Below are 24,832 nucleotides of genomic sequence, written 5' to 3'. Positions count from 1 at the left end.
GCGTTTTAGAGATGCCTCCTGAAAAACGACCTAACTAGTGTCCAGGCTAAGAGTCTGCTCGCCAGCTGCCACCACCAGACATGTTTCTGGAGCCCTGGGCCGTGAGCCTGCTTTTCTCGGGGTCCTGAAACAAAGCACATCCTGGGACAAGGTGCAAAGCCTCTTCCCCCAGGATGTGCAGGGTCCACGAAGGGGAAGCTTAAAAGGCTTGCCGTCTTTGTAAGCTATCCCAGCCATTTGTTGCTCCCAGCAACAGGCCCCCACCTGTTCTGACCCCCAATTTGGGCGGGAGAATCAGAGGGAAAGGATTGTTACTTACCCTGTAAGCATCTGTTCGTGGCATGTAAAGCTGTAGATTCACATACTTTCCAGACTCCTGCCATCTAGTGTTGGGCCCAGATGTTTCCAAGTTGTTTTTCTTCAAAGAAGTCTTTCCAATCACAAGGTAAGGGGACTCCTCCTTTTGGTGATATTGCGCATGGGCATCGACCCCACAGTAGGGCTTCAGATCCGGTGGGGGCAAGTTGCTGGAAGCAGTAAATGGATGGGGTATTCTATAAAGACAGCAAGCCTTTGAAGCTTCCCCTTCATCGATCCTGCCCATCCTCTGGACGAGGCTTGGCACCTTGTCCCAGGATGTGCATTGTATCTGAAAGAGACACGTTATGATAGATTACTTACCTTAGAATATCCTCAGGCGTTGGACTGGATCCGGAAAGCTTTCATCAGCAGTACCCCTGCGCGTCGATATGCGTTGTTGTAGGACTCCTTGTGTGTCGTTGGCGTCTTATTCGCCGAGATGACGTCTCTGGCGCTACTTAGACGCGTGCGAACGTCAGGTTTTTTTTTTTCCGCGCTAGCAAGCGCAGATCCGGAGAGAGCGGTATCCCATCACTTGTTGACAATTTTTTTTATATATTTGTGAGTACACTGTACCCCTGGTGTATAGGGCTGCCCGGTTTCAAGCTTTGCGAGGCCTGTCCGCGCACGATGTCGCTAATGGACTCGCACTGTGAGTGTCTTTTCTGCCTGGGGTCGTGACCACGACAAAGTCGTGCTCCCACTGTCAGGCCATGGCCCCAAAAACCTTATGGGAGCAGTCCCCAAAGTGGCAGGAGGCCAGGGAGTCGGCCCCACGCCGTTCCAGGCCCTGGTCCCGTGGGAGGTAGAGGGCCTGGTTGCGGAGCAAGCACCATCATTCGAAGTCTTCGCACTCTGAGTCATGTAAGGCGAAGCACAAAAAGTCGAAGAAGCGTCACCGCTCTTCGTCCTCCCCTCCCCGGTTGCTGGACGCGACTGAGAGGGCATGTGGCACCGCCCCTGCAGCTCCAACGGAGCATGACAGTTGACGCTTGTTTACCCCCTTTCCCGGGTCCATCGGCAACTCCGGACGAATTGCAAGAGTTCGTGCCTGCAATGGCACGTATCTTCAGCTCGTGCGGCCCCGTCGGCATGCCTTTGGGCCCCACTGTTCTGCGATGTCGCCGGCTCCAGCCCTGATGTCGACGCCCAGAGGCCTCCATGGCTCCAGCCGTGGCTCCCTGTTCTTGCCGGTGGACCTCGTACAGCCTCCACCGACGTCGCCGGTGGCCTACTCCGGCGTCGACAACTTTTCTGACGTCGGCACGGAGCCGGAGGGATGTCTCCTGCCGCTGATCCCGACTCCGATGGGAGACTTGTACCCTTTATTCATCCAAGCCCTTGTCCACTTGTGGAGAAAAGGGGGGACTGGGGAGGGTTTAAAGACCCTCTCGCAGCACAGTGCGAGTCTTTCCCTGACTGGGATGCGGAGGCCGGTGGCCCGTATCACACTCGGGGCTCCTGGTTCAACATCCCCTTCAACTACTATGTAGGAGAGTGGTACCTCTTTCACGGTGTTATTAGGGCGGCCGAGGCTCCTAACTTCTGGCTTTCTACAGTGGTTGTAAGGTCCAACCTACCAACTGAAGTGCTTCGGCCAGCTTCTTCTACAGAACTGATGTTGCCTTTTAATGATGCACTTACTGATGTGCTTCTGGGTACTTGGTCCCGGCCCAACACAGGGGCCCCTGTGAACAAGGGTACGGGCTGACGCCATTGCCCGGCCGAACCTGCCATCCTCACCCAGCACCCTACACCTGAGAGTTTGGTGGTTTAGGCCTTGACATCGCAGAGTGCATGTCCTTCTGCTCTGCCAGTCAAGGAATCCAAGAAATTGGAGCAGTTTAGGAACATTTATTCTTCCTCAAGTTCTGGACTGCGGTCTGTGAACACTGACTGTCTCTATTGGGCCGCTATTCCCATTCTGTATGGGATGCGGTGGAGCAGGTGCTACCTCCGTGTCCGGAGGGTGCCTGGACAGTTCTCTCCTGCGCTCTTATGGAGGGGAGAGATGCGACCAAGTTCACTATACGCTGTGGACTTGATACCGCTGATTCGCTGGGTAGGGCGATTTCCACAATGGTGGCGCTACACCGTCATGCCTGGTTGTGGATGACTGGTATTTCTTCTGTTGTCCAGAATACTTTGATGGACATGCCCTTCAATGGCACTTGCCTTTTTGGTGATAAGGCGGATTCCACATTGGACAGTTTCAAGGACTCTCGAGCCACGGCCAAGTCCTTAGGCCTTTCAGCCAAACGTACTCCTTCCACTTCTAACTTTTGTTCCTTTCGAAGCTCCGGTAGGGGCGTACAAACGCGTTCATTCCAGAACAAGTCTGCGCAGTAACAGTCTCAGCGCAGCCGCAGACATAAGGGCTCGCAGAAGTGGGTCATGGGGCCAGCGTGTGGGTCAGTCCACCAACACTCCCGCTGCCAGTGCTTCCACACCTTCCTAGTCCGGTGTTTCAGTACCACCAGACGCCAGTGGGTGGCAGGATTCGTCATAATCTCCTCCTCTGGCACACCATTACATCAGACAGATGGGTTCTGCAGATTGTCTGAAGGGGCTACCCACTCCCCTTATAGTCTAGCCCCCCAGCCATGCCATTACAGTTCCACTGTATGTCGGGGGATCATTTGGCACTTTTCATGCAGGAAGTTACGGGACTCTTGCCCAAGGGGGCCATCGAGCGCGTTTCGACGCCAGAAGTAGGTCGTGGTTGTTACTCCCACTACTTCTTGGTTCCGAAGAAGGACACGGGTCTATGCCACATCTTGGACCTTCGGATCGTAAATCTATTCCTCCGGAAGGAGAAGTTCAAAATGCTCACTCTGGCCTTGTCTGCTCTCGATCCACAAGACTGGATAGTGGCGCTGGATCTGCTTATTTTCATATTCCCGTCCTGCCAGCCCATTGGCGTTACCTGCGATTCACGTGGGCCAGGAGCATTTTCAGTTCCCCTGCTCCCCTTTGACCTTCCCAGCACCCCTCGGGTGTTCACAAAAGTGATGGCGGTGGTCGCAGCTCATCTGCGCAGATCAGGGGTTTTAGTCTTCCCCTATCTCGATGACTGGTTGTTCAAGGCGGGCTAGCCCAGACAGTAGTCTCCCACCTCCAGACTACAGCCGATCTCCTGCATTTGCTGGGGTTTTCCATCAACGTGCCGGACTCGCACCTGGTTCCATCCCATAAGCTCCTCCTCATCAGAGCGGTTCTGGACATGGCACAGTTTCGGGTTCATCCTTCCGAACAGCGAGTCCAGGACATTCGGGCTAGGATTGCAATCTTTCGGTCAGGACGACCTTGAGGCTGCTGGGACTCATGGCCTCCTTCATCCTGCTGACCAACCATGCCAGGTGGCATATGCGGGCTCTGCAGTGGGACCTGAAGTTCCAGTGGGCGCAGCATCAAGGGAACCTGTCCGATTACATCCGGATCTCGGTGGGCACTGCACAACAATTGCAGTGGTGGCTCACGAATAAGCATTGGGTAAGCAGCAAACCCCTCTCCTTTCCCCAACCGGAGCACACAGTGGTGACGGACGTGTCCCTCCTGAGATGGGGTGACCACATGGGAGAGGCGGAGGCAACAAACATGCTTGCTTGTTGCAGTACCAAGGCAGTTGTGTTGTCGGAGAACACTTGAACAAGCCTCCAGTTGATAGACAGCAAGAAGCCTTTTAGTGCTAGTAGGATCGCTTGATGCTCCAACAGGTTTATATGGAGCCAAGCCTCCGCCGGAGACCAAAGTCCTCTGATCTCCACCTCACCTTGATAGCCTCCCCATCCCAAAAGGGACGTGTCAGAGCCAATGCACAACTGCCCTCAATGGTTGCTCACCATCAAAACGGCATTCTTGGTGTCAGTTACCTCTGGTACAAGGGTGAGAAAACTGCAGGCACTGTCATCACAGCCTCCTTACCCGACAGTTTTTTGAGAAAAAGTAGTACTGAGAACTAGGGCATTTTTTCTGCCCACGGTTGTAACTCACTTTCATCTGGGACAGTCAATTACTTTGCCCACCTTCTATTCACCTCCGCATTGTTCCAATGAAGAGGAGTGTCTCCACTGTCTGGACCCAAAAGGAGGGTTCTAGTTCTACCTTGATCGTACTAAAGAGTTCTAGTGGATGACCAACTCTTTATAGGATACGCGGGGGCAAAGAAGGTTCGAGCTGTTCCGGTTGTTGATTTATGCCAAGTTGCCATATGGGCGACTCGGCACACGTTTGCCAGACACATTTGCCTGGATTCTCAGGTTCACAGGGAGGGCCTATTTGGCCACTCAGTTCTACAGGATTTTATGGTCTAAAACTTTTCTGCATTCCCTCCTTCGGGGAAGTTATTGCTTGGGTATATGTTCAAAGGAAAGGAATCTGCGGCTAGATGTCTCTATCAGATGGACAAGTTACTTAACTTCGGTAGCACCTTATCTGGTAGCGACTTAATCTAGCCGCAGATTCCTTACCGATCCACCGATCCTCCCCGCACTTCAGAATTGATTTTAGTGTCAGGGATTTCCCCTACAAGGCCCTAGCTGTCCTTTAACACACCATGGTCAGTCACATTATGGCTCTGCGCTTCTTGTGGGGAAAGTTGTGAAAAGTACTGACGTGAGTGCACCAGAGTGGCGGTTTTATTGACGAAACGGATGGCACGAAGCCTAACATGGCGCAGACCACATCACTCGGAGTCGACTGCCACTTACCGGCGTGCAGGTGTACTGCTAGAAAAAATCTTCTGGATCCATCCTGACGCCTGGAAGTTCAAAGGTAAGCAATCCGCGGCTTGATCATGTGTCTACCAGATAAGGCTCTACCGAAGGTAAGTAAATTGTCCTTCTATTGCAAGTGAACAGGGAAGCTGTTTGATTAGGGCACTGGTCAAAAAGAGTTCCCCAGCTACATAATGGCTTCACTGAAACATATGGTGTTTGGTATCAAATACCTCATATTAATGAACCCACACTGATTCCAGTCATGGATTTATTAATACTTGCAGCCAGAGGGTAACTTGGAGGTACCCCTGAACCCTACTAGTTCTCTAGTGTGCTGGCTGACTTGTCCTGTCCATCCTGCCACCACAGACTAGTTTGACCCCCTAGGAGGTGAGAGCCATACTCTCGGAGGCCAGAAACAATGCCTACTCTGGGAGGAGGTGTTTACATCTACTCCAGCTGGAAGGCTAGTAAATTAGGATGTCATGCCAGAGGTTTTGAAAGAGCACACCGCCTTTCATTTGGATGCCTAGTTTCCCCAGAACAGGAGGATACCACCCCCTGCGCTCAGGCCCATTTCCACCAGGACAGGTGGTATTTAATCATGAAGGGAGGTATGCTGCACCTCCAGGTTAGTCAGACCCCTAAGATGGGCTACCTGACGTGAATACAAAAATTTGCATTTCACCATCTTGGTTGTGGTGAAATTAGGGACTCTGGGACAGGGTGATGGCCACTCTCCACAGGAAGTGGTCAGTCAGGCTGTGTAGTGACCCCAGCGGCAAGTTGCCCATTGGCTACTTCCCTTCACTCCCTTTATGGCCCATAAACTGAGTATTTAGATGGCCTTCTGACACCAGGAAATCTGCTTTGTCTGCCTGAAGAAGAAAGCATGACAAAGAGCCCACGATTTGAGCACTGAGGAGCAGCAACTAACTTGGCGCCAACCCTGCCTGCTGTCCCTGACAATTGCACGGACCGGGCTCGTCCAGAAAGCGGTATCACCTCCCAAAGTTGTGGGGGAATGACCCATGGTTTCAACTGGCCAGCAAAGTCTCCCTTGGAGCAGAGAAGCTGCTTTCCGGCACATTTCAGGCACCAGAAGAATTGTGCAGAGAGACTCTGCATCCCCCTGGATAAAGCTGCACTGCATACTAGCCCCCCAGCCCGACTAGTCTTGAACCCACTGTACGAGTGAGGCACAGAGACCCTCAAGATTGGAGCCACATCTTAAGCGGCAAAGTAGTGGTAATAAGAGCCCACATGGATCACCTTCAAGTTCAAAGCTCACGGTTTCAGAAAGATGCCTAAAAACATAAACATCTAGAGCAGTACAGGCAGACAGAATAGTAACAATGTAGTTGACGAACCAGCAGGTGAGTGAGCACCAGGTCCAGTTTTCCCGTTAAAGCACAGACTTTTACCTTTGTCTACCTTTGGGGTTCCACGGGACTCTGTGCACACTATCCTTTACTTTGCTATAGTTGACACAAAAGAAAAAACGACAGACCAAGGTCCAGCTCAACCAGTCCACATGTACAATAGATGATAAGATGGTGCAACACACTTCCTGCACCTGTCGTCCGAAGGTGCAAATCACAGTCACATTTTTCAGGGAAAAGCGGAAGGTGCACTCGTAGCATAGCATAGACACGTAGGCAGTAGTTCCCAAAAAATACTTCTTTTATTCAATGAATTCTTAGAAACCGGCACACAGCCAACGCATTTCGTTCCCAATAGTGCCACAAGGGAACTTCATCAGGACTCTCTAATATCCAACCAATAGGCAAAGACACACTGAGTGCTTGAAAGAATATAATCATAAAAAGGCACAATCCGCCTGGGAAAAAGTCGATAAAAGTATTGTACAATTAGATTTGGATGAAGTCTCTAAAACAATTTTAGTAGTAGTCCATTCAAGTTCAAGTCACCTCTTATTTGGCAATGACTCCCTGTGTGAAAGTGGCTCTACATATACTGGACCAAAGTAAGGTACAGTGTGTATAGAGTCCACAAACCCCAGAGGTATAACAGAAGTTAAAGTCAGTTCTTACCTTACTCTCAAAAGTGGTAGCTTGGTCGAGCAGTAAGGCAGTACCAGAGGGCAGTGTAAAGCATTTGTTGTACACACTGTCAGCAAAAGGTTTCACACACTCAAGAACTGAACTCTAAGCCAATTGTTTTTATATCAAAAGATATAGTTTTATTTTTAGAACCAACAGGTATGAAAATGTACTTTTCTCAATATGAGTACTTGCAGTTAATTACTTTGCAAAGATGCAATACATTTTGTAATTACAATAGGTACAGTAGTTGCAGTAGGCAACACAATTCTAAACACAATCTAACATTGACCTCAATGGGTTTTTCTACATAAATGCAGCTGATTACTTTATAGACTACTTTTGTAACTCTGGGACTGGATCCTGGATTCAGTCCTGGGGTCTAAGCTGGAAACAGTTTAGTAAAAATGTTTTCGTTAATGCAATGAATTTTAAGGAATAAAAAGGTATTTTAAAAGTTGACACTTCAACTTTTCAGTGAAAAACTAGCATTGTTATCCTATGGACGGTATTTACGTTTTAGTATTTGGTACTATATTCAAAGAATATTTGCAATTTTCAAAAGTAGACACTAGAAATTTCATAGAAAAACAGCCAATGGTTTCCTTTGGGAGAAAATTCAGGTTATCGGTAAGTATAGGTTAAATCACTATTGTGGTTCAGTACTGGGCTGAAAGGTACAGTACTGGCTCCTCTTCTGATTCCAGGTGAGTAACTCGGATTTCTTTACTCGGCAGATTTTAGAGGAATATTTAAGAGTTTCAAAACTTCACACTTAAAAGATTTTTCGAGTCAAACCAGTCAATGCTATCCTATGGCAGGAAAGTGAGTTATCTGTTTCCAGGGGAGTACTCGACTAATAAAGTTAAGGTTCTGGGCATGGACTCAGGGGTCCCCCAGGGTCAGGTAGGTACAGTTGGTACACCCTCAGCGGTACAGGGGCAGCCAGGTGCAGAGGTAGTTAGGCCCAATGTTATCCAATGGAGGGGGCCTCCGGTTGATGGCTGCAAGCAAGCAGGCCATGCGGCTGTGGGAGCTGAGCTCCTGGTCACTTACTTAGGACAAGTGGGGAAGTAGAGTAGGGTAGTAGTTGCACTTCCAGCGGCACTCGGGCGGCTGGCTGCCGGGTGCTTGTGAGCCGTCGGGCACCCAATGTTATTCAATAAAAAAGGTAAAAAGGGAACAAAGGCTGCAGACTCTGGGACAGAGATTCCTCTGGTGCCACTACCCCTTCGAGAGGTAAGTTGGGATCTTGGAGAAGAGGTGAGTACCCCAAAGGAGGGCACAGAGGGCCGTAGGGCGCCGGGTGCAGGGGTGTCTCTGGGTGTCGGGAAACCTTACCCTCGGCTGGTCGCGGTTGGTGGGGGCCCGGGTTCTGAGGCTGCAGGCGTCGTCTGGGTTGTTGAGGGTCTTTGGGCACTGGACTTCGAGTCCCAGTCGCTGGGGGGGGATGTCCTTGTGGTCTTGGATCACTCTGGCACAGGCTGGGCTTGGCGGGTGCAGAGTGGGCTGGATTTGCGGTTCCTGGCTGGCACCAGGGGTGTTGCTGTTGGTCCTGTTAGCAGCTGCATTGCGGGTCTTCGTCTTCTTGATCTTCTTTCTTCTTTTCGTATCGGGATTGGGGGAAGGAAGGTTCAGGGAGCCCCTAAATACTGAATTTAGGAGCGTTACAGGTAGGGAAAGGGCAGGGACCAATAGGTCCATGTCCTGGGGTGGGTACATCCCCTAGCCTGCACCTCTCCTGTGGGAGGGGGGCAGGAACCTAGCTGTGATTGGGCAGGGCTCCCCATCCTCAAGATGGCCAGAGCCCTGGGTCGTGCTTCACCTCGCCTCTCCCACCTGAGGGGTGGGGTTGGCACAGGCTGGCACACTCCCCTTCCTGACGTAGGGTTTCCCACCAGTCTTCCCGCCAGAGTGGGGGGGGGGGGTCAGAACTGGTGGGGGCCAGTTGCTGGGTACAGCAAATGGTCTGGAGAAGCTCACAGAGGAGGCAGGCCTTTGAAGCTTCCCCCTGCCCATCCTAGGGGAGGAGACCTAGCACCTCGCCCAGGATGTGCATTGTTGCAGGCCCAGGAGAGCGGGGGGGGGGGCTCTCCACCCAGGGGTCCAGCAACATGTCTGCTGTGTGGCAGCCTAGGAAGCCTCTCATTCCAGACGTGGATTGTAGGTTAAAGTTTCAGGGGGCATCTCGAAGAGGCCCTCTGATGCATTTTACATTAAATCTCACACTGGCATCAGTGCAGGTTTAATGTGCTGAGAAGTTTGATACCAAACTTCTCAGTCTTCAGTGAAGCCATCGTGGTGCTGTGGAGTTCGTAATGACGACCTCTCAGCACCATATACTCTTAATGGCAGCACTGCACTTCGTGCCCAGGAATTGCCCTGGGTACTGTAGGGGCACAGGGCTCATGCACTTGTGCCCACACCACTGGCAAAGAGCACCCAGCTAGAGGGGTGACTGATGTATGCCAGGGCAGTGTTTGTTAGGCATAACACACACGGATGTGTGCCATGTCGACTCTGTTTTAGTTCTGTACTGAGACACTCAGCCTGCAAAGACAGTGTGTGGGTGTCAGGGTACAGGGCCCCTAAGGGTGGCACAATAAGTGCTGTAGCCCTTAGGGGCCTTCTCTGGTCACCATACCCTGGGTACCTAGGGTACCATTTACTAGGTGCTGATAGGTGGCCAGAGATGCCAATGGGGTTTTAGTTTCAACACAGTTTTTAGGGAAGGAACATAGTCCCTGGGCACCTGGTTGGCAGGAGCCCAGGGAACACTCAGTCAAAGCACATCAGCAGTTAGCAAAAAGTGGGGGCATACCAATGCAAGAAAGATGGCACTTTCTCACAGTCCCGACTTGTACTCGCCAACGGAAGAGTCCGTAGAGCAGGATGATAACCGGCAACGCTATAGTATATACAGAGCCAGCTTCACACACGAGATAATTGACAAATTGCAATGATGACGAGATTGCCTTATTTAATGTTCATGGTCCTCTGCCTAGATCTACTGGGGTGCCTGTAGATGGTATAAGTTCTCCAAGTGTATTTATAAGACAGCAGTGTTAGTCCAAATCTGACCACTTTTTGGCTTCAGACTGGGTGAGGATCCAATGTGTTGCTTCATTGCCAAAGGGTTCGTTAGCGCCTTAGTCGAATCCAACATCCGCTCTGTACCTGATGTGACGTCCTGAAGTGGGTGATCTATGTATATTTAGTTGAATTTATGTTCAAATCTGCTAGTGGCTTCTTACACATGTCGAAGGTGCTCATTATTTATGAGCAACTCTGTACCGTTGTGCCCTTACTTTTTGGTGTATTGGTTATACACATTTGCTTATGCAGTAAACACCTGTAATGCTCAGTTCGTATTTTGAAGTTTGAAATACTCCCATCCACCTTGCCAGATGTAGGGATCAAAAGGATATTTTTTAGAAATGCCTTTTTTATTCATTTACAGTGATTTGGGGATATCTTATCTAAGGTCTTTTTGGGGTGCTGCTGAATTGTGATTTTTCTGTGTTCGCGCATGAGTCATACAATGCACAATAAAATGAAAGCAAGAGCACAACGTGAATCTATAAGATTGCAAAGTCTGTTATAGGTAAGTATTGCCAATGTCAAGAAATTAATTCAAGATAAAAAAAGTACACTTTTTATGTTGTCTGATCAAGGTTGATTAGAGTTACTTTTTTACTTTAATTCCTGTTTTATTTTGCATAGCTATGAAATTAATGACCGCCTTGGTTAACGTAGCTCTAAATCTTAGTATTAACATGGACAATACACAGCGGCAATATGAAACTGAACGAAACAAAACAATTGGAAAACGAGCAAACGATAGGCTTGAGTTGCTACTACAAAAAAGAAAAGAGGTAAGATCTTTACTTATACTACTTTGTTTGAATTATTTTTAAGATTCCTGCTGTCTGAATTTTCCTGTGTAAAACCTGTTTCAAAAGTGGAATTTTAAGGTATCAACTGCTAGAAGAAATGTACGTGGGCTGCATGCATTCAGTGTTGTGTTCAAATTGAATAATTTCCGAATGGCTGTAGAAGAAAAATTGTTGATGAGCTGGAAAGAAGGTAGAGAAAATGAGTAAAGGGACAAGAAAGTAAAGTGGTAAGGACTCTGAATGAAACATTTGGTATTTATCAGCTAACTCTCCACACTTAGTCCGGTTACATTATGATTATACTCTCTGGTTCATCTTTCTTTTTTTTTTTTTATGTCCGCCTATAAGGACAACATATTAAATAACAGTGTCCATGTGTAGAATAGATGTGGGTCTCCTGAGACTTTTTAGAGTGGTTCATGGTGTTTTTGGGATCCCTAGGGCTGCAAACCAATAAACAAAGTATTTTCCGATGATCTGTGGCTTCCCTAAGGGGAATACAAGACCTTTCTATATTAAAGGCATTAGATTAAAGACTGAATACTTTTACATATTTGGGGCTACCCTTTGCCTGTGAATGTAACTGGAAACATCTTGCCCAGGCTTGATGCACCCAATTTGAACAAAATGTGTCCGCTATTTACAAGTTTGCTAGAAAAGCTTGGATCTTCTCCCATTTGCGCACTGCTCAATATATACAAGGCCAGATCTGTTTCAGCTGCCAACTGTGGAGCAGGTATCTGGGCGAAACACTGCAGCAAATCACAGTTGCTAAAAATAAATTTGTACGCAAACTGCTATGATTACTCGGACCCGTACCTGAATCCATATGTGTGAGAAAGTGCACTCTTCCTGCATGGTTGCCCCACTTTTTGCTGTACTGCTGATTTACTTTGAATGAGTGTGCCCTGGGCTCCGGCCAATCTGGTACCCAGGGCCTATGTTCTTTCCATAAAACTGCATTGAAGACCAAATCCAATTGGCGTACTCTGGCCACAGGTCAGTCCATGGTAAATGGTACCACAGGTACCCAGGGCACCGGGACCAGAGAAGGGCTGCAGCACCTATTGTGCCACCCTTAGAGGCCTTGTACTTTTACACTCACACCCTGCCTTTGCAGGCTGCGTGTTCTTGTGCAGAACAAAGTGAAGAGTCGACATGGCACACATCCCTTTGTGCCATGCTTACAACTCACTGACCTAGCATAGATCCGTCCCCCCTCTAGCTGGGTGCACTATACCAGTGGTGGAGGTACAGGTGCATGAGCCCTGTACCCCTACAGTTTCTGAGCCAATTCTTAGACATTGTAAGTGCAGTAATACCATTAGGAGTATATTGTGCTGGGAGTTTGTGATTACAAACTCCACAGTACCAAAACTACATTAAACCAAAATCCAGTTGGCACTCTTTGGCCACTGGTCAGTCACTTGTAAATAGTATCATAGGGACCAAGGGCACTGTGGCCAGGGAAGGCCTCTAAGAGCTGCAGCACTTATTGTGCCACCCTTGGAGGCGCTGTACCTTTACACACACACACACACACACACACACACACACACACACACACACACACACACACACACACACTGCCATTTCAGGCTGCGTGTTTGGGTGCAGAACAAAGACAAGAATCAACAAGAAGCGAAGGACCGAAGAAGTTGTGATGAAACTAAGAAGAGGACGCATAGTGACTTGATCCCAGCCCTGCCGTGCTGTCCCCACCTCAAACCTGCTCCTGTCTGAAATCTGTGTCATGCAGCCAGCAGCCTCAAGAACCAGAAGGACCTGCCCTGCCTTCCAAGTCAAAGACTTTGTCTCCTGTGAGCACTGGATTTGCTCACTCACAGACTCGGGCCCAAACCGCTAGTCGGCACCACTCTGGACCTGACGCACTCGGCCCAAGTGGTCCAACACCACAGAGAGTTTCCACGGCCATCCTGACCTGAGATCTGGTGATCTCTAACCTGCCTAGAATCTCCCAGCGAAGCCTGCAGCCTCTTTCTTTTGGATCCCCCCAACTGAGACCGGCGCTGGTAAGAAAAACCCAACGACTAAAGACACCCCTGCACCCAATGTCCCACGGCCTTGGGTGGCCCAGCCAATGGTGTCTAAGCATCCCCAGGCATCCCAACTACCTTTCCAACCGAAGATCTTCGTCCAGAGCCTGCAGTCCTTGTCAAAAACTGAGAATTCCCATTGAAACCAACTGGGCACCTGACACCATAACAGAACCCTGAACACAGCCGCCCCTACGTCGCTAACTCTGATACCCCCTCTGAGCCCAACACCAGGAGCTTTGCTTCCACAACCCTGTGGCCTACTCATGAGTAGCCACCACCCGGAGACCCCCTATTCTACTTTGGATAACATTGAGCCTCAGCACCCGGCTGACCTAGTGTAGCTGAGTGTGCTTTGAGAGTGCATCCTTGACCCTCAAGGAACCCTGGTTTGGAGTTGATTTGTATGAAAACCTGAAAAACGAAATCTTTGCAAAACTGATTTTACTTACCTTCTCTCTAGGAAATGTCCCAGTGTGATATCTAGGCATATCACACATTGAGTAGAAAAAGTGACTTAAAAAGTAACTTAAAAGTCATCTGTAAAGTCATTTCGAAATTTTGACTTAACTGTATTTCACTCAACTGCATTTGAACCTGCATTCAATTGTAAAACACTGCATACGATTTTGCAAAGCATTTATTTCACTTACTTGTGCCAGGCTTTATTTCACTTACTTGTGCCAGGCTTGGTTTGGTTCCAGAAATAAAATAATTTAATATTTTTATACAAACAAAATTGTTCTAGTTCAGTCTTTGGGTGTGTGACATCATTTGCTGATTGTGTACAACAAATTGTGAGAAAGTGCCATCTTTCTTGCCTTAGTATTCCCCACTTTCTTCTGAACTGCTGATGTGCTTTGACTGAGTGTTCCTTCCCTAAAACTGTGTTAAAATTAAAACCCAATTGGCATCTCTGGCCACCTATCACCCCCTAGGACATTGTACCCTAGGTACCCAGTGTGAGAAGTTGGCCTGATATATAGTGCTCACTATTCTAGTGATCACTTTGTATAATTCCAAACGACCCTTATTGATGATTGGTTGTAAGTCAACCTTCTAGACCAGCTATCCTAGTAGCATGGACAAGAGCAGTCTCTAGGCTAAACTCTAGAGGGCGTGTTAAGCCAGCTGTTATACCACCACATATACCCCTTGAACACCAAGTGAAAGTACACCACACAAGTTGTTATGAAAATAAAAGGATATTTATTTATAACAAGTCTACCCTGAACTCTTTATGAGTCAGGGAGCTAAGCACACAACATAACTCTTAAGAAAATACTTTGAATTGCACAATTTACACAAATGCCCGAGGGGCACGAAAAACCATATACTCTAAAAGTGGAATGCGAAATACTAGCAGGTAAGTAACAAGATCCAGAGGCTTCAGGATCGCTAGGACTACACTACAGAACCCTAAGGTTAGGAGCAGGAGGCCTAGGGAGATCGGGTGCAGAGTGTGCACTCTCACGCGGGATGCGGGACAAAGTCTATGGATGCTAGTATTCGTAAAGTTACTGTTATCGGACGAATCTGACTAGCTAGACTGAAAACGACAAAGGATCTGGACACTTGAATAGTGAACCTATGTTGGAGCACCGAAATGCTCAGGTTACCTAGCCCAGGGGCTGCGGCTGCATAGGGTTCAAAAGACGTCGGGAATCCTCGTTGAAGTCTATGGAGCCTGAAAGAAGAAGTTGCTGGCAAGCGACCAGTGAAGATATTCGGAGGGATCCAAGCCTGGATCGATGATAGAGACGACCTGAAAGCAGAGGGGACTCAGTTCTTAATCACTAGCCAGTGATTAGGTGGGCACCAGGATGGCACCGGATGAAGTCACCTCGACCAGGTGAGTGGGCGACGCTGGACTCTGCTGTCCCTCGGACCAGGAGGCGTTGTCGGCGACCAGGCTGGAGGTGCGAGCTGTCCCACGAAGGTGTCTGCTGTCGGCGATGCTGGACCCAGGATTGGGGCAACAAACCTTGGCAAAGTCAAGCCCACGCGGTGGAGTCAAGATGGCGTCTCGAGTGGACCAGGAGGGTCTGGGGTGCTCCTTTTTTGGAAGGGCGCAAGGGCCAGTCTGGAGCAACCAGACCAGCAATGTAATCGTCATGGTTCGTCGTCGGGCGGGCCACTAGCCAGCAGGCAAGTGACCGGACAACGCGGTGAGCAGCAAAGAGCAAAAGGGCCCCACGCAGATCTCGTGGATGCTGGGGGGCTGGACTTCGGTGCTGGAGCTGCTCAGGGTTAGGGCTTCTCAAACCCCCAAAGCACTCACTCGAGGATCCCTCGGCGGTCGTGCTGGATAAGCGTCGTGCAGGTTTTGAAGATGGCCGGTCCCTCAGGTATCGTCACACCCACGAATCTCAGCTGGGCTGATGATGCAGGTAGAGGTCAGAGATGCCAGGGAATCCGGGTCTCGTCGTGCTGGGCAGTCTTGATCCGGAGGATGGACTTACAGCAAACCGCAAGCGCTTAGATGGTGCCCGCTGGTGCAGGGTGGCTACTCCCTTAGCCACAAGGGAGAGTCTTCAGAAATAGTCAAGAGTCCTTTCGTGGAAAGTAGTTAAGATTCAGAATTATCTAATTTGGGAAGGGGGCTTGCTCCTACCTTTATTCTAAAAAAAAAAAAAAGGGGCTGGCACGCGACTAGGTCCTGCCCATGGGTGGGACCAGGAGGGGGGTGGTTACACCCCTCTCCCTTGTCCGGACTTTCCCCAGCTCAGGGGCTGGTGTGCCCCTGGAACTGGTTCAAGCCGGCATATGCACAGTGAGCACCGGGGTGCCACTTGCAGTCACCTTCCTCTCAGCCCTGCCTACCTGGGATACACAAAACCCTGTCTGGGATGGTGCTAGCACCGCCCCTGAAAGGAAACCCTTTGTCCAAGCTCTCCTCGCTGGAAGGACTCCCAGCAGCAGGAGGTCAGACTTGTGTCTGTGGTGGCAGCATCCATTTTGTGGAGCTGAGGCTGTGTTAAGCTTTAACCGGGGTTCACAGTTACATACATGTCGTGTCCCTCTAGAAGGGTGGAATGCTAACCCCGTCGCCAGAATTGGCGAGGGGTTAGTATTCCAATTCGTATGACACCTTACTCGACATGTTTTGATAAAGTGATACCAAAGTTGGCAAATAACCGCGAGGATTATAAGGCACCTAAGAGTATATGGTACGCGTTATCATGGAACAGCTATTAGGACTTGGTTCCGCAAGCTGCAAACTGGCTCAGCTCATGCCAGAGCACCATCTCACATAATTCCAAGCACTCTGCCTTCAGGATTGATAAGGCCTGCCATAGGAGTGACTGATAGGAATACATGTGTCCATTTTAGGGTTAGATATGGGGATACTATATCTAAAGCAAAGGGTGATTACACTACCTTGCCCCAGCTGTCGTGCAGCCAGTTGTGTCAGATTTGGATGGCCAGCCAGGGGTGGCATAATACATGCTGCAGCCCCTGGCAGGCCCTGGGTACACCTATGCCCTGGATACCTAAGGTATACTGTACAGGGACTGATAAGGTGGCTCAGTACCAATTGGTAAATGCACCTAAGGTACATGTGTGTCAATTTAGAGAGAGAACAGCTGGGCTGTGGGTCTGATTAGCAGGCCCACAGCCAGGGAAAGTCTTAAACCAGTGAAGCAAAAGCAAATAATCTGGGGTGATCATGGGATTGCAGACCCTACTCTCCTACACCCAGGGCATGGTGACCAGAGAAGACCCCTGAGGACTGCAGCACTTATTGTGCCACCCTCTGGGGCCCTGTACCCTGACAACCACACACTGCCTTTGCAGGCTGAGTTTCTAAGTACAGAACTAAACCAAGAGTCGACATGGCACACATCCCTGTGTGCCATGCCCACAGAACCCACTGACCTGGCTTACTTCAGTCACCCCTCTAGCTGGGTGCCCTATGCCTGAGGTGTGGGCACAGGTGCATGAGCCCTGTGCCCCTACAGTACCCAGGGCCATTACTGGGAACTGTAAGTGTAGTGATGCCATTAAGAGTATATGGTGCTGGGAGGTTGTCATTATGAATTCCACAGCACCATAATGACTACACTGAAGACTGACAAGTTTGGTACCAAACTTCTCAGCACATTAAACCGGCACTGATGCCAGTGTGGGATTTAATGTAAAATGCACCGAAGGGCATCTTAGAGATGCCCCCTGAAAACCTAACCTACAATCAACGTCTGGGCTGAGCGGCTGCAGAGGCTTCCACAAAGCAGACCTGTTGCTGCACCCCTGGGTGGAGAGCCATCCGCTCTCCTGGGCCTGCAACAATGCACATCCTAGGCGATCTAGTACAGTAGCTATTTAGAGGCCATTTTCTTGGCTGCTTGATTAAGTAACAGGCAGAAATAACTACTTAATAGAAATTTCCACCAGGACCTTGGCAGCTTTGTTTAAATTTAACTCAAACACATTGCTCACCTCTATATGGAGTAAATTCCATTTATTAATAAACAAATGGCCATGAAAGCTTATCACATCTTCTTAATGAAAGCCTTAATGTTTGAAGGTCTCTGTGTGAATGCAATTCTAAACTAGTCCTTTGTCTCCCCAGTCCCATTGTTAAACTCTAACCCATTTCATCTGCAATAAGCTTCAAATCTCTATCCACCCAACTCCTTTGTGTGCATAAACAAAATCATTTGTCTTTGTAAGGTGGACATTGTGGTGCCTGTAGCTAGGCTTCAGCTCTGAAATCATTTGCCCTAGTCAATTTTTCCCATAATACCTAACTGTGCTCCTATAATTTGTAAAACTGGACTCTAATAAGCTTGTATGGAACAGCCAGCATGGTGGTTACCAATATTTTCTCTAGCTGTTTGGTTTTTATTCTGTTGCCTTTTTAAGCTCATTCTTGAAAACAAATCTCTATAACTGGCACCACCCAGGATGGTAAAAATCCATGGTGGTTTAGTTTTAAGTGTGTAATGCATAAGCACCCTAGAAACATAAACTACAAGAGACCATGCTCTTAGTTTTATATTTCACACAGTTTTGTTCTATTACAGACCCCCATAGTACAATAGTTGCCCCAGTATTGGTACTTTCATAGATTCCCATGCTTTTGTATCATTCCCCGTCGTCGGAATGGGAGTCTCTAACAAAAATACCATAGCAGTAGGCACAAAAGAGAAAGAAAAAGGCCTAGGCCTCATTCCCTTTTATAGCCCATCACTCTTTGGCTAATGCCTAAGTTTGGTCTCTTTTGCACAATCAGAAGAGCCTCACCCCTTAGAACCCTCCTGAAGGAACCTCAGAGCCTCAGATTTTCTACCGCACGTTGTGCTTAGGGAGTCTCCCTTGAGCTCTGCTCAAATTCTACTCTTTAGAGAGTTTCTTAGACGTTTTTTCTTCAGATTCTTTTCAGATTCCCTTCAGATTGTTAGCTGATCCTTCCAGGATGTCTGACGAGGAGAAGAAGGCCCTTTTCAAGCCATGTTCCACCTGTGGCAAGAAAAGGCTTTTCATTGAGGATAAGCATAAAGACTACATCTATTGCCTCTATATCTGACCACAAGGCTGCGGACTGTAAGATCTGTCGCACCTTTTCAACCAAGACCCTCCGGGACCATGAGGGTAGGCTTCTGACATGGCTCCAGAAGTTGAAATCCAGGAAGGATACTGTCTCCAGTGACCGTGAGGATTCGGCATCGGCATCTTCCTCGAGAGGTCAGTGAAAAGGGGTAGGGGTTCCCCTTCTCCTTCTGTGGAGCGTCCTTCTAAGGCCTAAAAAAAGACCCCCAGTGAGTCTGAGACCCAGGGTCGTTCGACGTCGAGAGAGAAGCCTCCGTCGACGACTGGACATCGTCGAGAGAGAGGGCTCCGTCGACGGCCGGACATCGCAGTTCGACGTTGAGACAGAGAACTCCGTTGACGGCTGGTCATCGCCGCTCGACGTCGAGAGACCATAGATCCTCACATCGATCGCCGTCGAGGCATTCAAAGTCGAGATTGTTTGACCCGCCGACCCCCCAAAGGTGTTCGGCGGCGAGAGAAGAATGCTCGACGTCGAGGCATTCAGAAAGAAACTCTGTGATTATGGTAACGGAGTCAGCTTCTGGATTATAGTAACGGAGTCAGCTTCTCGTCATTCCTCTTCACGGTCGTCTGGCAACTCAACTGCATCTTCAAAGTCCAGAAGTCCTGTGCGCAGATCTCCTGAGCGTCGGCCAGATCCTTTGGCTGGGTAAGTCAGACCGTCACCTAGATGGTACAAGTCTTTGGACCATTGGCGAGATTCTGGGGCTACCAAACGTATGCCAGCTCACAACACAGGTCTCCTCTTCAGAGTCTGGTAGAGGAGATGGACAAGCGTGGTCCTCCCAGGCGCAAATCACCTGTGAGAACTCCAACCAGATCTCCCAGAAGATCCCGATCTCCCAGAAGAAGACCTCGTTCAGAAGATCGGGTCAGATCTCGCTCTCCTAGACGGGAGGAGCGTTCAAAAAGATCGCGGGAGAGGAGGCACAGTGCTCACGATAAACGTCGACGAACTCTGTCTACTTCGTCTACCTCTTCCACCAGGTCTTCCAAGAGGGATTACTCCCCTACGTTGACGGACAGTCCTACGTCCAGATCCTCCCCAGTGGATGACATTGGCACGTATCTGGATGTCCTGCAAAGAGGAGCACTGAAACTGAACATTGAAATGTCTATCCCTCAGGTTACAACGACAGTAATTATTGATACTTTACACAAAAAAGCTATCTCCCGTCCACTGCTGCCTTTAGTCCCGGGGATTATGGATCCTGTCAAAGAGGTTTTCCTGACTCCAGCGGCTTTTAGAGGGGTGCCATCCCGCATTCAGAAGAAATACAAACCGGCCTCTTCTGACCCGGTTTTTGTAAAATTTGACCCTCCAGCATACTCTGTAATTGTGGCAGCGGCGAGGAAGACGCGCGCAGTAGCCGGTTCCTCTTCAGTCCCACCAGACAAGGACAGCAAATCTCAAGACTCCTGGGGTCGCAAGGTTTGCAATTCAGCTGCATCCACTCTTAAGGTTTCCAGTGCGGCTGCGCTTCTGGGTCGATAGGACAGAGCCTTATGGGACTCCATGGAAAGGTTCAAATCCAAACTGCCAAAGGAAGACCAGCAGGATTTTGAAGAGACTGTAACAGAGGGGTGTCTGGTGGCGAATCAGATAAGCACGGCTGCGGATGGTGCAGTACGCGGCGCATTCCTATTCACATGGGGTTTTTGCCAGGAGGTCGGCCTGGTTGCGCCTTACAGGTCTGAAGCTGGATGCTCCGCATCGCATCCTTAATCTTCCCTTTTCGGGTTCCGCTCTCTTCGGGGAACATGCTGACGAAGAAGTGACCCGAATGAAGACGGAACTAGATACAGTGAAAGCGGTGGGTTTGGAAAAGAAAAAAGAATTCAAACACCGCTTAAAGACCAACAGGGGGAGAGGGGCTCAACAGAGGGTTCAAACCCCTCAGTGGTAAAAACCAGGGTAAATCCCAGTTTCGAGGCAAAGCCAACAGAGGTAGAGGAGGTCACCAACAATCCTCTAACACCACAAGAGGAGGAAAGGCCTGAGCAGTGGCTTCCTCTGGCGCCGTTACCCACTCCAGTGGAAGGAAGTGCTTCACAACACCTGGCAGAGTGGGTCAGCATCACAAAGGATCAGTGGGTGCTGAATATACTGCGCAATGGATACAGGCTACGTTTCCGTGCGCTTCCGAAGAGCATTCCTCCAAAGAGCTCTTGCCCTCACCAGCTAAGCTTGCTCCGAAGAGAGGTGAAAGTTCTACTACAAAAAAGAGCGATAGAGGAAGTTCCTCACGCTCTAAGAGGAAAGGGAGTTTACTCCAGATACTTTCTTGTCCCGAAAAAAGATCAGGAGGACATGTTCAGACCAATACTCGATCTGCGACTATTAAACAAAGTCATTGTCAAAGATAAGTTCCGCATGTTAGCGCTTCACCAAATATGCCCACATCTTCAAGCCGGAGATTGGATGTGTTCGGTGGATCTGCAAGATACGTACTTTCACCTCCCAATTGCTCAACAACATCGCAAGTACTTGAGGTTTGTCGTAGGGAACAAGCACTACCAGTACAAGGTGTTACCCTTCGGTCTCAAGTCCGCACCACGAGTCTTCACCAAATGCATGGCGGTGGTGGCGGCTTTTCTTCACAAAAAGGGACTCTTCATCTACCCATACCTTGACGACTGGCTCCTAAAAGGCCCATCTCCGGTACAGGTATCGCACGATCTACAACTGTGCCTGCACCAGTTGCACAGGCTCGGCCTCCATGTGAACTTGGAGAAGTCAGTCCAGCGACCTACACAGTCCATCCACTACCTAGGCTCCGTTCTGGACACAAGATTGGGAAAAGCGTTTCCTTCGGAGGAGAGACTTTTTTCCATGAGTCAGAAATGTGGGATTCTGCTAGTCTCGGCTTCCAACAGCCCGAGAAGTAGCATCCCTGCTGAGTTCCATGGCGTCCTGCATTTTTCTCATCCCAAACGCCAGGCTGAGAATGCGTCCTCTGCAGCAGGCTCTAGAGGACCAGTGGGACCAAGCGACAGGGCGTTGGCAATATCGTATCACTCTTTCCCAAACGACGAAGGAGGCCATCAAATGGTGGACTCGGAGAAGGAATGTGCTGGTGGGAGTACTGTTTCATCAACTTCTTCCATCCCAGTCTATAGTGACTAATGCCTCACTGCAAGTCTGGGGAGCGCACATGGGTCTGCTTCAAATTCAAGGCCAGTGGTCTGCGCAGGAGCAGACATACCACATCAACATGCTGGAACTCAGAGCGGTATTCCTGGCTCTCAAAGCTTTCTTTCCAGCGATCGAATCCAACTCGGTCCTAGTTCAGACGGACAATACGACCACCATGTTCTATCTGAACAAACAAGGAGGCACACGATCTCGCCCACTCTCTCGAGAGGCTCAGACAATCTGGCATTGGCTTCTCTCTCGAGGCCTCACAGTAGTGGCGGTGCACCTTCCAGGCGAGTTGAACGTAAAAGCAGACGCACTCAAGAGGCACTTCGAAGATCAGCCAGACTGGGTGCTAAACGACCAAGTGGTAGAAGAGCTTTTTCGTTGCTGGGGTCATCCAACCATAGACTTGTTAGCAGACGACGAAAACGGCAAATGCCACGCCCTCGCGTCCAGGTTCCACCGGCCAGGAACGCAGGGGAATGCTCTCTTGATGGATTGGTCGGGAACATTCGCTTACGCGTTTCTTCCCCTGGCTCTGATTCCGAAGGTAGTGTCCAAGCTCCTCAGGTCGAACATGGAGATGATCCTGATAGCTCCGGATTGGCCACGGCAGTGGTGGTACCCGGACCTTCTACATCGGTCTGTGTCCACACAGACGACTTCCTTGCAAGCCGGACCTGTTGAGCAAGATGAACGGGAGGATAATGCATCCCAACCTCCCTTCACTGAACCCAACAGCATGGCTCCTGAGGTCCTGCAATATGGACATTTGAACTTGCCTCCCGAATGCATGAACATTTTAAAGGAGGCTAAGAGGCCTTCCACGAGAGCGTCCTATGCGTTCAAGTGGAAAAGGTTCTACATATGGTGTAGGGATCATCACTTAGATCCGACTAAAGGGCAGGAGGAGGTAATCCTACCATACCTCATTTCCCTGGCAACTTCTGGTTTGAAATATACTTCCATTAGGGTGCATTTGTCAGCCATAGTAGCATACAGAAAATCACCTGATCAGATTTCTTTCTTTCAGGTTCCAGTGGTTAAGGACTTCCTCCAGGGGTTGAAAAAAGTGTATCCCCCTGTGAAATCCTTCTCCTCCATGGGAATTAAACCTGGTTCTATCCAGGTTAATGTCACCTCCTTTCAAGCCCATCCACAAGGCCTCCTTGCAACATCTCTCTTGGAAGGCAGCCTTTTTGGTGGCGATTACCTCTGTGCGCAGAGTAAGCGAGATACAAGCGCTCTGTGCGAAGGAACCATATACTGTTTTCCACCACAAAAGAGTAGTCCTAAGGGCTCATCCATCTTTCTTGCCTAAAGTCATTTCTGATTTTCATTTAAATCAGTCCATTTCCCTCCCTTCGTTTTTTCCAAATCCTACGACCCCAGCCGAGCGGTCACTTCACTCCTTAGATCTTAAGAGAGTGCTCAAGTTCTATTTGGAAAAGACTAAAGGGATTAGGAAAACGAATCAACTGTTTGTGAACTACGGTTCAATGAGGACAGGTTTTCCAGCGGCCAAGAGGTCCATCTCCAGATGGATTGTCTCTTGCATTAAATTGGCCTATCAGCTTGCAGGCAAGCCTTTGTTGGTGTCACCCAAAGCGCATTCCACTAGAGGGAAAGCCGCTACAGTAGCTTTCTTGCATGATATTCCAATGTCAGAAATATGCAAGGCTGCAACCTGGAAATCGGTTCATACCTTTACGAGGCATTACTGTCTCAAATCTGATTCTAGGGCTGATACTCAAGTAGGGCAAGCCTCCTTGAGGAATCTGTTTGGGTAGCCTATAGCCTACTCAGACTTGTTGATGAGATTACTGTCTTCTCATTCCTTTGCCCGCAGGGAAGAGGAGAGGCTCGCTATTCTATTCTAATGCTTATGACTATTGATGAGGATCCCCTGGAAGAGAAGGATTAGTTACTTAGGGGGCGCTAGAGGGCGCACGAGCTGAATGGCCGCACTCTCGTGAGGCTCCGGCAGCCTGGCACTAATATCAGTCTTTTATCCTGTCTAACCTGCTCCTGCCCGTCCAAAACCCCCTACGATTGAACAGTGAGTGTTGTCTGACACTCGGTGGAAGTTTGGCGGCTCCAGCTTTAGAGAAAACGAAGTTCGAGCTGATTGGAGTTTCGGCCCTGGAGACACCCTGCCGCTGCGGAGCTCTGAGGTGGCTCGGGGGACTACGGGACACCGAGGCGCACCACGAGGCGCACTAGAGGCGAACAGGCCTGAGCAGCGGAGACAGCCTGATTTCCTAGACGCGCCTGCGGAGGCGGGTTGCAGCTCATCCCGTTACCCTCCGGAGCCCGCTGACCTATGATCCTGGGACGCTAGTGAGGAAATTGACTTTGGCTGTGGTGGGAAGAGACTGGTGCCGATCGCGGCGTTTTTGTATGGGAGGGCCTCGGATTCGCCACTGACGCTGGTGCATTGTTTGAGGCTCTATAGTGGTGCAGGCCCCCTGAGAGTTTTGGGACCTTCACCCTGGCCCGCAGGATACCGCCGGGTGAGCGCTTAAGCCACAAACTCCCCTGCCTGATTGGTAGCAAGGCGTCATTGAGAGCAGGGGGGGCTCTTCCATTCTCCATGCTGCCACGGTGGGCCTGGAGGCACTGCCGGCTGCACCGAGCCACATGACTGTGCACAGCCACATCAGTGCCAGTGCTGAATGGTCTGTCCGTATGCCTGTCTGGGAGCGGAGACTTCCCTTCCCTACATGCTATTAATGTGAACACTGTCACAACCTTATTCCCCGGCTAGTGGCGTAGCGGGGGCAGCACAACTGTAGAGTGGCGCTACTCAGAAGAAGGGGAGAATTTTCTGCTGAAGGCTGCGACAAGAAAGATCAACACTCACCTTGGGCAGAGCACCCTTATCTGCGTGGCGCAATGGGGAAACCAGACAACAAGCAGCCCAAACTGCAGTTTGAACCTGCAGTGCCAAAAAAAGTCACAAGGCATACAGTGGATAACGGACAGCCTCGGAGTCCATCTACAGAGGTATCCACGTCAGCCCCGACGGTGCCGGACATTGCCA

At 49.6% G+C, this 24,832-nt stretch overlaps 1 protein-coding gene across 2 annotated transcripts in view; it reads left to right on the top strand.

Annotated features, from left to right (window-relative positions):
* Window positions 1-24,832, top strand: part of STAG2 (STAG2 cohesin complex component) — a 1,316,830-nt gene that overhangs the window by 401,802 nt on the left and 890,196 nt on the right. For both annotated transcript variants that reach the window (XM_086918500.1, XM_086918501.1), the window contains one exon: window positions 10,865-11,016. In XM_086918500.1, coding sequence (XP_086774626.1) covers window positions 10,865-11,016 — 152 coding nt within the window. The remainder of the gene's footprint in view (window positions 1-10,864; window positions 11,017-24,832) is intronic.

This window comes from Lissotriton vulgaris, chromosome 4_1, assembly GCF_964263255.1.
Source record: "Lissotriton vulgaris chromosome 4_1, aLisVul1.2, whole genome shotgun sequence".
In the NCBI taxonomy this organism is placed as follows: domain Eukaryota; kingdom Metazoa; phylum Chordata; class Amphibia; order Caudata; family Salamandridae; genus Lissotriton; species Lissotriton vulgaris.
Note: the sequence above shows the minus strand (reverse complement) of the source record. Positions and strands in the feature narration are given on the sequence as shown.